Source organism: Cenococcum geophilum (genome assembly GCF_001692895.1).
Source record: "Cenococcum geophilum 1.58 unplaced genomic scaffold K441scaffold_48, whole genome shotgun sequence".
Classification (NCBI taxonomy): domain Eukaryota; kingdom Fungi; phylum Ascomycota; class Dothideomycetes; order Gloniales; family Gloniaceae; genus Cenococcum; species Cenococcum geophilum.
The window spans coordinates 1,093,789-1,108,889 of NW_027137606.1; the positions used below are offsets into that span (position 1 = coordinate 1,093,789).

At 38.9% G+C, this 15,101-nt stretch overlaps 1 protein-coding gene across 1 annotated transcript; it reads right to left on the reverse strand.

The window, feature by feature from the left end:
* Nucleotides 1-4,428: 4,428 nt before the first annotated feature.
* On the reverse strand, nt 4,429-6,739 carry K441DRAFT_580254 (DNA mismatch repair protein mutL; the record flags this gene model as incomplete). Its single annotated transcript, XM_067644373.1, has 3 exons — nt 4,429-6,099; nt 6,151-6,417; nt 6,464-6,739. 3 exons carry the CDS (start codon nt 6,737-6,739, stop codon nt 4,429-4,431), a joined length of 2,214 nt encoding a protein of 737 aa, XP_067499833.1.
* Nucleotides 6,740-15,101: the final 8,362 nt, after the last annotated feature.

Sequence of the window (15,101 nt, forward strand, 5' to 3'; positions counted from 1 at the left end):
AGTATAGTTATATATTAAGGCGTCTTAATTACTATAGTAAAATAACTATTTAGATATTCTTATAAAGCTAATCTAAAGAATGCTAACCTCGTAGCTATTCCAGCTGGTTGATAGCCTATCTCTTATCTCTTGCCGTACCGTCTTCTACACGCCGTCTTATATCCTTAATTATCCTACGGCGACGGCTGTAGAATATAGCCTCGCTATTAACCTACTAGTATACCCCCTAGCAGCGATTAAAAGCTTTAATTAACGGCCCACCTACTAGCCCTAAAGTCTACTTAGCCTAGAGCTAGAACACTAAATTACCGCCCTAAAGCATCTTATATTTCCTTAGCGGTGCTTATAAATTAAGAATAAATAGGAAAGGCTAAGCGTTAGCCTGTGGTAGCTGCGGCGGGGGTATAGTAGACGTTATGGTAAACGGCTAAGTAGGCTTTGTGGTAGGCTCTATAGTAGGCTCTACAGCAGTAAACAGTTAAGAACCCCTTAGTATCTCTATAGGGGTTAAATATACAAAAAAGGGTTTATCTAAAGATAGAATCTAGCTAGACTTGCTATTAAGCAAGCAAGCCAAGCCAGAAAGCCTTAGCTTGCTAGCTTAAAACTTTTCGCACCTAAAGCTAGCTTACTTAGCTTAATAGGTCAAAACAGTCGGCTTGCTTAGCTTGCTTAAAGGCTTGCTTAATTTTATAAATATTTTAGAGTAATATATAAAATTAAGCCCCCTAACCACTAATTGGCTAAAAAGCTCCTCTACAGCCCTGATTTATAGTCATTAAAATATAAGATAGCATAGAGATAATATAATAAGGAAGTTCGCGTAGCTAAGGATGTCTATTATAAGGCTTAGCATAGTAATGAGGAAGGTTTCGCTAGGAAGGCTTTAGTAGGAAGGCTTTAGTAGAAAGATCCTACTGTTAACTCTAACAGTTAGCTACTAATTATACTAATCCCGGTAAACTTATTACCTTATCTATAAGATCCTTAAAGCCTATTCTTAAATAGCTGCGATTATACTATAAAGCAGTAATAATATTAGGGCGAAGCTTTAAGAAACGCGGTTCTAGTAGATCACTAGCTTCACCAAATACCTATTCGCAGTCGTCGCTTATAGCCAGTATAGTTAATATATTAAGAGCCATCTATGCAAGCTTCAGCCAAGTAGTTTGCTAATAGGTAATCGTCTAGTAGTAGCGGCAGAGTTTTTTAAGCTTTATATTTGTTAGACGCGTCAATAGAGCTTTAAGCCACGCAGCTAGTATATTACCTAAATAGTCCTATTTACTCTATTTGCATACTTAGAAATATCTAAAATCGTTTATCTATAACACCAAAATCTATTATAAACTTTAGATCTCTACTAAAATTATATATATATATTTCCTATTAAGCGGGTAAGCAAGCAAGCAAGTAGGCCCTCTTTTAGCTTGCTGGCTTGCCCAAATTAGGCCCTTCGGCTTACTGGCTTACTTAATTACTAATTAAGTAAGCCAAGTAAGCTATTAAGCCAGCTTGCTTAATAGCAAGTCTAAATCTAGCCGTTAACGTATTTAGGAACGGACTTAGGTATAAATATAGGGCCGTTTAAAGACGGACGTACGGACTCCGTAGGCCCTATTTAGATGCCCATCTTCCCTTACTAAATCTATAAGGTATAAATAATGCTAATAACCTTTTTATCTCGCTAAGGCGTTCTAAGATTATCTACACGCGTAATTAAACCCCCTTTATTTTAGAGATTGCGGCCTTATATCTTAGCTTAGTTACGGCCTTATAGGCGGGCCAGTATTTCCGTATTATTAGCTCATTTAGCGTAACTACGTTAGCTAGTAAGCTTTCTACCTACGCGGTAAACCTCTAGTACTCCTTATAGCTAAAGAGGGGGTCCTTTTATAGGGAGTAGAGCGGGAACTGCTTATATAGGATTACTAAGTCCTATAATAGGATTACCCTAAGCATATAGAGGAGGCGTAGAAATCCTAAGCCTATAAGGTTAAGCTATATAACCTTATTATCAGCCCTACCTAGGTAGTAGGCCTTTATACGTTTTAGCCAAATATTAGTCTTAGGCTATATCTTTAAATAAAGGGCCTTCTTTGGCACCTCTTATATATATAGGAGAAAGTAGCCCTTTCCTTCCTTTAAGAAGCCGGCGATTAACCGTATAAACGCATAGGGTAGGTAGCTAAGGTAGGCTCCTATTATCGCATCTATATTCCAGCATCTAGCCCGTCTAATTTAGGTCTTCTTAACGCCGCTAAGCTTAGTATACTGGACGCTCTGCTTATAGGCAATATAGGTTTTCTCTTTTAAGTAAATTCCTACCCCCTAAAACATCTTTTTATTTTATTTAAATTGCGTATAATAGCTTAGCGGCCGTTATAGTACTTTAATACTACCAGGGAAGACGTATAGGTTATAATAGTCCTCCAGCTATTAAAAGGATAGGAAGCTCTTAGCGCTATCTTTACCCTAGTGGTTAAAGAAGTAAAAAGACATTATAGAGAGGGGGTGGAGGATAGGGTTAGCGTTCCATATATAGCCTATATACTTAACCTTACCATACTAATTCTACTTCCCTTATATTATTAACATAATTATACACGGCGCTAACTCGTCTAGTTTAAGCCCTTTATTCTCTAGTTTAATAAAAATAAGGTTAGTAAGCTAAACATCTTATCTACTTTTACTATGGGTAATGGTAGTATAGCCTAAGGAATAGGTTAGAAAACGGCAGCTATATAGACTGGATAGGGTATATACGAACCTAATAAATGCTTAGCTATAGTTTAAAGGTAAGACTTAACTAAACCTAGTATCTTAGAGCCNNNCTNNTAGNACTAAGTAATNACCTTTTTAAGCNCTTTAANNTTATAGCCGCTAGTAATTATAAATAGGCCTTAATTAATAAAGTTAACGCGTTAAATCCGGTCCTTATTACGGCGGACGCTGTCTAGTACTACTAAGAGCTTTACCCCCTATAGCGGCTATAAGGTCTTACCTTCCAACTACTATATATAAAGCTTAGTAATAGTAAAGATATAGCTATTTATAACTAAGTATCGGACTATTTTATTAAATAGGGCGTCTAGGGCCTCCTTATCCTATATCTCCCCTTCCTCCTTTATAGCTTCCTCCCCTATACCTACGGCTGCCCCTATAGCTACCCCTACGGCTGCCTTCCCCCCTAGCTACCTTAGCCGCTTAACCGTCTTCTACCTTTTCTTTACCCGCTCGCTATCTTTCCATATCTCTTTCTATTTTAACTTCCATTTTTAATAGCTAGCAGCCTATAATTCTTAGTTAATAACTTACTACTCTAAAAATAGGTAAAGCTTATCTTCTATTACCTAGGCGCCGTCCATATTACCTTCTAGTTTTATATACTAGTCTTCCTACTCTTTCTACTTTAGCTTATACGCCCTTATAGTATTTTTTAAGCGCTAGGCCTTATGAATATTGTATAGCCGTGCTGTTTGGGCCTTAAATTCGCTCTAGAGGCTATAGGGGGAGAAGGCTAGGGGGGCTTCTGTCGACCGTAAAGTGGACCATAAGGTAAGGAGATTCTTAAAATACTCTATATCCGTAAGAGGTAAGGGGGAAACGCATAAGCGCGGCGCGGGTAAATAATGCTACTAAACGCGTAAATATTAAAGGAGGAGAAGAAGAAGAGGGCTCTATATTATATAATTATAATTACGGTAGGCCTTTCTATATAAAATTAGAAGCCCTATACGAGCTAGTGCGGGCACAAGGACAAGAGAGGGTTGGAAAATGGATCGTTAAGGCGACGGTGAGGTCGAAGGCGCGCTGAGGCCCTCTATACTAACCTAGTACTAACCTAGGCCTTAAAAACGCGTCCGAAAAGTAGGGGCCACCACCAAAGGGGGGGGTGATATTTGGACGATAGTCGCGGACCTTGGGGGGTCGTGCGTAACCCGAGGTTATGCCAAGCCTAACCCGGACCTCCGATACCTTTCTATAGAGGCGATAAATGTTGGCTACCTCATCTAGAGCGGTTCAACTCGGCATATTGAGTGTATATAGGAATATTGTATTGCAATCGACAAATATCATCAACCTTATATTTCTCAGCATGCCTCTAGATCCTATTGATCCTATTGGCTAAGCCTTGTCGATAAATGTGTGGACGAATTTTACCGTTGCTGGGATATTTGCTTCAGAGATGGCTTTTTTTATTATTCTACCCGCAAAAGTGAACAAGTGTTTCAATGAACCGTCCAATGCATTGCTGCAAGTGCGAACCGCATCATAATATATCGCTCAGTGGCTTTCCGAATCAGCCGCCCATATCTATGGAATGCCGAGAGGAATCCTTTGAAACCATTCGGGGTGTACGATTTTCGGCATAATTTTAAAAACATTGTAACGTCCTCTGGAGTATTCAGGGAATTGCTGAACAGTTCAGCATCGTTCGAATACCCTGTATAAGCCCTTGAGATTGGCAACTTCCATAACGCCTTTTAGCAGACCTTTGGTAGCAACTAATCTAGCCTTGAATGCTGGGAAGATGACATATTCAATTGCGCGGGTGAGCTGCTTCCTTCTTGCCACAATTTCTGGGCCTTCCGTTGCTGTGGTTTCCGCTCCGTCCTCGTCTGGTAATGGAGGATTCGGAAGTGATTCTGGCACGTAAAAACTGGCTAGTTCCCGAAGAAAGCTGTGGAAACAACCTTTTTCATCCGTCCAGTCAACATGAGGTCCTAGCCGTAGGAGGAACTGGGGGAGCTTGGCTAGTGAGGGCATGTATCCCTTAATCAAGATAGGAATTCCAAGCAAATTACCCTCCTCCGATATTTCCAAGGAGAAATACTCCGCAAGCATATCACGACGACTGACTAATTGATCCTTGACGATAGAAACGACTTCATCCCAGTCAACCTCGTCATCAGTCTCAGCTACGTCCTTTTCGTGAGCTGCAGCAATACGCAAAAGATCTTTCAGATTCAAGGCAGGATCAAATCGAATGCTGCCGAAATTTCCAAAATCGGTCAAGCCAACCTGGTAGAAGTATTCGTTGCAAACCATGCCATAGTCAACGAGATAGAGTTTTACTCCTCCCTGGATGGCTGCAATCCTTCTCCGCTCATCTACTAGGCCAACGAATGTATGTCCCGCGAAGACGTCTGTCAACTCATTGTGCATATTATCCCGAACTTCTGCTCGGAGGTCCTTGACTGTAGTTAGCCGACAAAGCGTAGGTTCCTTCTCAGAATATTCGTATTCCATGTCGTCGATGGCTGTTTCGTCCTGAGGCGCAGAATCCGAAGGCGGATGCTGTCCAGCGGGGAGCATGGATGTTATCTTTCTAACACTAGCATCGGTTCGAACAAGATTGTTTTCATAGGGCCTTTTTGTCAATGTTTTCTGCGATGGAAACTTATGGGAAGGGCCAGCAGGTGTAGTGGGACCTGAGCTTCCCTGTCCCGAATCCCCCATTGGCGATGGTGCCACAGACGCTAGGGGAGCCCTGGCCCCTGGTAGTAAACTTTGCGTCATGAAAGACCTGCTAGTGTCGACTTTACCTAGGCTTGCTCGAATTTCATCGCAAATGATTTCAATGATTTCGTCTTCGTTGAGAAAGTTGACTTCTCGTTTTGTTGGATGAATATTGACATCGACGCGATGTGGGTCAATCTCCAGACTCAGATAGATGAATGGGTGCCCTCCTTTCGGAAGGAAGGTAGTATAAGTCTGCTCAACGGCCTTCTTGATGGTTGATGATTCAACAGATCGATGATTGATGAAGAGCAAAAGAGTAGTCCGCTTGACGCTGTAATTTGCGTTACTGATCCATCCCTCCGATTTGAAACCCCAGCGATCATTTGCGGCCTTAAATTCAATCAATTCGTTGGCAACAGGGCTGCCGTAAACTTGACGGATCCGGTCAACGGTCCCAGCAATTGCCGGCACGGAGATTCCCATGGTTGAATCACCATGTTTCTTACATGTGAATGATACTCCGCTGCAGTGAACAGCGTAACGGCCGACGAGATCAAGAATCTTCGCATACTCCTCACTCACGGAACGAAAAGCCCGCCGGCGAGAGGGAACGTTATAAAATAAATCCTCAACCTAAAAACAGTAAATAAAATAGACTCAGGTGGAGACTAGTGCTAGCCCAACCGTTATTTGAGTTCCTTGACGACCAGCGACTGGCTTTGGGTCAGGACTCTGGCCTGGTTTCGGTGAGATGAGCTTTCCATCTGCATAATGAGCCCGCCAAGCGCAGCTCGATTCTTTCGTCCTTGTAGTGACGCTAAGATGAGCTATGTGGCTAATACTTGCCAGAGCTTCACCGCGAAAGCCGTACGTCCCGATTGAGGTCAGATCCTCAAACGCCTTCAGCTTAGAGGTAGTGAAACGCTCACAAAGGATGGCCAGATCTTCCCGCTACACACTGTTAGTATAGGAATACGTTAGTAATTACAATGCTTACATCTATACCGTGTCCGTTGTCTGTGATCTGCAGGAGCTTCAAACCACCATCCTTAACCAGGATCTCGAGAGCAGTTGAGCCCGCATCAACAGCGTTCTCTATCAACTCTTTCAAAGCATGGACTGGAGCAACAATGATCTCGCCGGCGGCGATTTTGTTAACGACATCTTGGGATAGCGCTTTAATCCTTCGCGGTGCATCTGGTAGATGCACTTCATCTGCCTTCCGTTTGGTTCCTCGAGGAGCTTCGGACCCAATATCCATTGATTCTGCCATCTTCCTAGGGTTCCACGACCACGGGATAAGAGTTCAAGCATATAATTGTGGGCTGCATGATGTGAAAATGATGATGATGTTCATACGTTCGGCGATCGAGGCGGCCGCGTAGTCACGTGCGGCTTCTTACAGTGGTTTTCTTTTGTCTCAGCATGCTCAGACCACATGGGACGCCGGATAAATCCGGCCCGATGGCACTAAACTAGTTTAGGCCATCTGTCCCTGTGTGGTCTGAGACACTTTGGCAGACGTTTATAAAGCACGTCGCTAAATCCACATTGCTAATATTACGGATATTCACTTTTTATTATTATAACGAGTTTGGGCAGCTTGAAAAATCCATCGATTATATATTAAGCTCTGGCGAATCAAATGGTCTATATAAAAAGTCTCCCTGCCTTCCCGTTCCTNACATTAATTTTAAAATAGCCGTNACATGGTTTGCCAAAGTNTACAATACGAGAATTCTGCCAAATTTTCCAAGAACTTACAGCCCTCAATTTTTACTGCCCTGCTACTGCCCTACTACTAACCTGCTACTACCCTACTACTACCCTACTACTGCCCTACTGCTGCCCTACTGCTGCCACTACTGCCATTACTGCTACTGCTGCCATACCGTCCCCTACTCTAGCTGCTTTAGCCACTACCATCTAGGCTACTAGCAACCATCCTAGCCGTTATTAGTTATATAACTGCGTCCGCTTAGACCTTTAGTATAGAGCTTTTTTATTGGTTATATAGCAAATCTCGCAAGTTTTAAACCGGCTAAGTTAGAAGGGTTGGCGTGGCTGGTTACAACTAGAGCAATAGCACGGAGGCTACTGCAGAGACTGCGGAGACCGCTACGGAGATTGCTGCGGAGATTGCTGTGGAGATTACTGCGGAGGCTGTTGTGGAGGCTATTACGGAGGCTATTGCGGAGGCTGTTACGGAGGCTATTGCGGAGGCTATTGCGAAGGCTGTTGCGGAGGCTGTTATAGAGGCTGTTGCAGAGGTTACTGTAGAGGCTGCTGCCGAGGTCGCTGTTGGGCCTACTTCTTCTCCTTCTGCCTATTGTAATACTATTTATAGCTAGTTAATCTGTCACGGCTACAATGCTGCTATTACTAGAGAAGTGGTGTAAAACTACCACGTAACGCTTATAGATATTAATAAAGACCATTTGTATGTTAAATACGTGCGCCCAACGTCTTAAATTTGAATTCTAGTCGCATTAGATGCACTAGTACACAATACAGATGTCCCAGATATCTACCGTTCGATCGAAAGCTTGAGAAGACTGGTTCCTGCTAAATAAAATAGGGGTTTCTTCCACGCCTTTTAGATGCACCCATGGCCGGCAGTTGGTTCTGGAAAATCCATCGATTAGAGAGCTGATAAAGGTGACTCTAATACAGGTATTAACAGGATAATAGATGTGGCGGTTACTTACATTAATTTCGTTAAAGTTAATGATTTGCCTCATACAAATAAAGCGGCTCGGCTTCCAAAAGCTTGCCAAAGTGGCTCAGACCAAGAAACAGATCGATCGATCGAATAGGTTAGCTTGCGGATATTCGATTATCCGCGCAGCGGATATTCATCGGTTTCTTGGTCTGAGCATGCTGAGTCAAGGTTTTCTTATCATCTGCAAAGTTCGCTTGATAAGAGCCGCCCACATCAAAATATTTTGATTATATACAAAATCACATACAAATCGAATATCGTCGAATGCGCACTACTTTTTTGGTTTAAATACACTCACTATGCCTCTCAAGATTCCTTCTTATCGCGTCTTTCAAATATGCGTCGCCTTATACTACGGCTGGAAGGTTACATGGATCGCAGCAGCTACCTAAGTGCATTACTCAACTATATATCGCATGAGAACGTCTCTAGATATATGGGGAACTCCATACCCCCCCCATATTGCTTAGCAAGGAAGGCCTTAAGCTCTTAAACCAATGCATAAGTAGGTTCGCGATAATTAATATTATGGTGTTAGAGCTGCTTTCTTATAGATATTATAGGCTCTACTTGCGTTTCTCGCCGATCGCCCAACTGCATTCCTTAATAAAATGGCCTGGTTCCTATATAACGAGTTCAGCTTAGCTATAAACCTCTCAACTATATAGAAGACTCTTGCGCGCCTGTGGTGGAGTCGTAAGATTATATAGAGGAAGGCGCTTGAGCGAGCAGAGGATCTTCATGCCCTATAGAAGGGACGTTAAATCGTATAGGACATTTATTAATTAGTATTTATTAACGAATTAGGAGCTAATAAGAGAACTAGCTATAGGAAGTTTAGATAAAGTCCTATTGCTCTACCTGCAGTAAAAGTCTCCTTAATTCGACGCTTTAAGAGGTGGAGTGTACTACCTACCTATACCTGTGATGGCTTCCTCCCTAGGACTCTAATTTATTAAGGCTTTATTACCTCTAAGATATTTAATATATAGATTAAAGCTGTAGTTCTTCCGTAGTGTACGCCTAGTTATATAACTCTAATTATAGATAATGCATTAATATATAAAAGTTAGGTAAGATTGTTAATTAGGTGAGTAACTATATATATATATTAATATAAAATAGGAGCTCCGAGCTCTTTGTAAAAAAGTAGGTGTTTATATAGAATATCTTCCTCTATACTCTCCAGAGTTCAACCTAATTAAGTATGCTTTTTACGACTTAAAGACGTGGATTTAACGTAATATTAGCGAGCTTAGTATATATAGAGACTTTGGAAGCTTTTTGAGGCTTAGTATAAAAAGTATAGGTAAACGTTTAGCTGTTACAGACGCTTTAAGTACAATGTTACGACTACTTGGAAAAGAGACGGAAGAAGCTAGTTGGTTAATTCAAGCACGGTCCAGGATAGAGCCGGTAGAACTATGTGACAAGGAATAGTAACTAAGGTTATATAATATGCTACGTATTAAACAAGAGGAATAAGAGGAACTCATATACCTTATATATAAGACGTATATTATGTATAAGAAGGATTTTATAGGAGTACGGTTGTGTATTTAAGGACCTTTAGTCCCTACTTAGATAGTTCCTTTCTTATAGTAATTCTTAGAATATAATTGGAGTTAATTTATTAGGCAACCACTCTACTAGTTATTATTACATTGTTAACTTTTATACTTACATTTCCTATACACCTAGCCTAATAACAAGCCTATTGTAGTTCTTGCTATAAGGTTCCGTTACACAATCACTACCTAGTTACGGTATTAATATAAGAAGTTAAACAATATGCTACTAAAAGCAGCTACTATAATGCCATTAATGGCAGCAACTACTTTAGGGATAGGAGGTAATACTAGTATAGCGGATACTAACTTATAGCAACCTATGACGGTCGGATAGCTATAGAAAATAGTTAACTAGCTAATAGCTAACAATATAGTGTTAGAAGAAAGACTTAATGGGATAAGAGCAGTAAAGATTAAGCTACTATTAATTAAGAGATTTATAGGAGAGAGGTTAAAGCTTAAAGGATTCCTTATATAAATGCACTTTAAGGTCTTATAGGAAGGAGCAAAGTTACTTATACCTATGGATCGGATAGCCTATATAGGACTATTTTTATTAGGAAAAGCACTTAAGTAGTTCAAACCTTACCTTATAGAGATACAGGCAAATGGAATAACGACTACTAACTAAGATATGCGATTTATATTTTTAAGTTAGGAAGAATTTATAGAGCGACTTACGCAGATATTTAGAGACCTAGAAGAAACAACTATAGTAAAAAGAAAACTCCAGAACCTTATGTAACGAACTTTAGCAATTAAGTATACAATATAATTTTAGACACTAGCAATATAAGTAGAGTAAAATAATAGGGCGCTTATAGCATAGTATAAATAGGGACTTAAGGCTAAAGTCTAGGACGTAATTATTCTAATAGAAGATGCGGACACCCTAAGGGAACTAATAGATTAGGCAATTAAGATTAATAATTAGATCTACTAAAGGGAACAGGCTAAGAGAGGCTAGAATAGAGTTCTATAGTCGTATAAGGCACAGAGTATATAACGACAAAAGCTAAGTTAGAAACTATAGTATGGCGCAGAGCTAATAGACCTAAGTGGTACTAAAGAAGCCTATAAGAGATGGAGTAAACTATAGAAACCTAGAGAACAAGGATTAAGTAATTAAAGGTCTAAGAAGTAAAGGCCGAATTAGGGATCTTAATAGCAGAAGATATTTAGGCGGACTCTATAGTAAGAGAAATAGTTTAAAGAAGAAGCTTATATAAATTGCGGAAAACAGGGTTATTACGTTAGAGACTATAGAAGTAAGCAGAGTTACTATATAGTAAAAGGTACGAGGCTAGTAGATAATATATACGTATAGAGGGACGATAATATACTACAAGGAATAAAAGAGTGTTTAATTAAAAGTTTTATGTTTTGTTATAATAACGCATGCTAAATTTATAAGGACGCTAAGTATAGCGCAAGCTATTAGCTATAAGAGCTAGCACCTATAGGATATAGAGGAACTAATAAACTAGTTTATAGATCGGATATTAAGGACAATAAATTCGACGTAGGCGAAACATTTTATAACAATAAGGCAATAAGAGCCGCTTACTAGGAGCGAGTAGACCTTAGAGATATTATACTAAAGGTAGAGAATAATTCCACTACAGAATAAGGAGTATTAGTAGGGATTAAAACCCCACTAGATACGATGTTTATCGCCTTACAAGACGCAAAAGAAGAAAAATAGCAAACTACTTTGGTACTTAATAAAGGCAAAAGGCTAAAGGCTTAAGATTCTTAAGACAAGATAAAAGACGACTAAGATTCTTAAGACGAGATAAGGCACACCCTAGGACCTACAACGGATAAAAACCGATAGAGTAGGGTAGTAGCTTAGTTCAAAAATATATAAATAAGCTTAGGACAAAGTTTCCTATAGGTATAAGATTCTTAAGATAAGATAAGTAAGATTTAAGACTCTTAAAATAAGATGAGAACACTATAAACGCCTAGTTAAACTAAGGCGGGAGCTAAGCTTAAGTTAGAAGTAAGCTTAGGATTAAAGAATCTAAGGGACTAAGATTTTGGAGTATAAATAAGGACACCTATAGGCAAAAGGCAAGGAGCTTCTTTATAGATTAGAGAATCTGCAATATAAATAGCAGTTAGATTAAGAGATAGATATATAGACCTAGAAGACTTACTAGGGGAATATAGTGTTTAGCCTAAAGATTAAAAGTTTAATACTAGGATTAAGAAGTAAGACGACTTTAAGGATTAGGGCGTAAGGCGCAAACTAAAAGAAACTATAGAAGAATTTAGGTAAAGAATTATCGTATAATAAGAACAAAAACTAGACAAGAGATCTAGTATATTAGGACGTATAAAGGACAGAATACTAATATAAAGAATTACTAATAGGCCGAGAGTAGGCATATTAAGAGCTAAGTGGCTTACTAAACTAGAAAATAAAGAGGATCTAGGGATTTTAACTAGGTTTAAAGAACGATATATAAAGGGCTGTTACGATATAGTAATAAGAAGATACTTCCTTATGGACAGACTATATATACTCTAGCAGCTGTACCAAAAGTGGTATAGGCAAAGGCATAATAATAAGTGGGAAGATTTCTATATGTGGTTAGATAAAAAAGTTATCTAAAACCACCTAATTACAGAGAAGGCTATAACGCATATTAAAGGAGCCTTAATTATAATGTTAAAGGATCTAAAGGAATAATCAGAGGACTAGAGAAGCGAAAGACGCATCTTAGTACCTACAAATAAAGTTATAACGTTTAGATTAGTACGATAAAGGTTTAAACTTAGGGACGAAGATAAGCTAAGAGTTAACCTAAAGCACCTAGTATACTATACGTTATTATAGATTGCGTATATAGACGATATATACAAAATGTATAAAAATCCAAAGGAAAAGAATCAGAAATACTTTATAAGGATATACTAGATAATAAACAAGCAATAGTATAGGAATGCCAAATATATATATAGATGGCATCTAGCAGAGGTCTAAGAGGAAGGAAGTTTAGTACTTTAACTAGGAAGATTCCTTACGGAAGAATGCTTAGATGGACAATAGTAGTGGGAATGCCTAGAAAATACGTATCTATAGTATATTAAAGATAAAAAACAAACTAGGTATTAGCTAAAGAGCGAGCTAAGCGTACTAGGATTAAGTAGCTAATAGTTAGGAAAAGTAGAGGCCTACGGGACCAAAGGGAGCCAGTGGTAGAGCCTTAAACCCTTAAAGGAATTTAAGAACAACACCTAAATTTACAAATTAATTGGCAAGATTAGCAGTTTAAAGCGCTAATAGATAGTGGAGTAACGNNAAACTATATCTCACTAGNAGNANTTAANAGAATGGGANTACCTTATANANAAAAGGAGTAACCTTACCNATTAGTTATAATTTTAGGAGATCTAATAACCTATAGAGGAGGGATTATTAATCTTAAAACAGAACCTATTTAGATAACTATTAAAGGAAGATAAATTAAGATGTCTTTTAATATTCTACTATTAGGACGGGACGAGGTAGTATTAAGTATACCTTAGTTACAGGAATATAATCTAAGGATTAATTAGATTATAGGTCAGGTTAATATTAGAGATACTTAACGCTATAAGATATAACAATAAGCCAAGTTAGTATAGTACTAAGTAGGGGCAACCTATAAAGAAATAGAAAAAGGACTAAGTTATATACTAAAGAGATACTATAAGTATAGCAAAAAACTATGGTTACTAGAAAGTAAAAAGCTGTTAGAATATATAGCATAGGACTATAAAATAGAGTTAGAACTAGGAATAAGTTTAAAGTTCTTTTTAATCTATAAGCTTACCAAAGAAGAAGGTAAAGCATTAAAAGAGTTTATCTAGGAAAATCTATAAAAGGGATACATTAGACTATTATAATTATTAGCGGGTTATCTAGTACTATTTATACTTGTCGGTACCAATTTAATAGTATAAGTAAGTCGTGTCTAGGGGCACGAAATACGTATAGTATCGTATGCTTATTTAGACGGTAGTGACTGTCAATTGTATGAAGCAGACTACGTGGTCTATATACTGATGCACCTCCCCCCTAAGCTAGTGTTTTAGGAGTGCACCAGACGCGTAAGCGAACCGAACGCGTAAACGCGTACTTAGTGTATCGAACCGCGTAAGCACGCGGTTAGTATAGTAGGTGCTGTAATTATACACTAGCGGTACTTAGAAAATGGAACCACTTGCGTATAGCCTCCGTAATTACCTTAATAGAACCATAAAAGACGTAAGAAAATACATAGGAAATCCCTCCCGAGGTGCCTTTTAGGTTGCCTTCTAAACGGTGCTCTAAGCTAGCCGTAAGTCCTACTTACGGTCCGTAAAATAAACTATACGCCCTTTAACGGGCCGTAAATACACCATACGGCCTTCCAAACGGGCCGTAACTGAACTATAAATGCTCTATTAGTCTTACTCTACCCATTCTATAACCTTTAGGTTAAGCTTATTTATATTAATTAGGGTTTTAAGAGCTTAACACAGCTTTACCTTCGTTATAGCGTCTGCTAAGTTATCTCCGCTGCTAATCCATTTAACCTCCGTAATCTCGCGTCGTTCGTAGGCCTAATATAGGCACATTAGGTCGACCATAAGCCTCTTCTCTTATATCGTACCTAGTTTAACTAGGCAGTCGTAAAGGGACTTTAAATCGGTATATAAAACTAGGGGTAGCCGCTCTAGTTATAGGATCTTCTAGATCGTTAATTTAATTACGGCTGCTATATTAAAGCTATAGGCTAATGCATATAGTTTAGAAGCTAGTATACTACGGGTTACTTGCTTGCATTTAATTAAAGACCAATATAGTATATTTACGTCTTAATTACGGTCCGTAAGTACAATTATAAAGCCAATTTGCAATAATAGGTCCCTATTATTAGCAAAAGAGGCGTCCGTAAATACTATTACGCTAATAGAATTTAGGTCTAGCGGTATAAAAGTAAGTCCTCTTATCGCATTATTAATTTGCCATTAGATGCGCTTATTAAGCTGCTTAATATTTTCTTCTTATAGATCTACTACCTAGGCCGCAAAGGATAAGTCGTAGGCAGATTCGGGTTAATAGACTATAGCAATATAGGCACCTCTTGCACGCTATGCAGCGTATTAGTCCTTCGTATTTATAGTCTTATAGGTCTCTTTATAGGAACTAGTAAGGTTTATAGGCTTTACCGTAACGGGCTTTAGGTTTTAAGCTTGGCGTTCCTAAGTTAGCTAAATTAAGTTGCCCTTTTATATAATTAAGCCTCTATTAAACTTAATTAGAGTCCGCTTAGTTAACTGCTCTTATAGCTTTACTAGGAACTTAG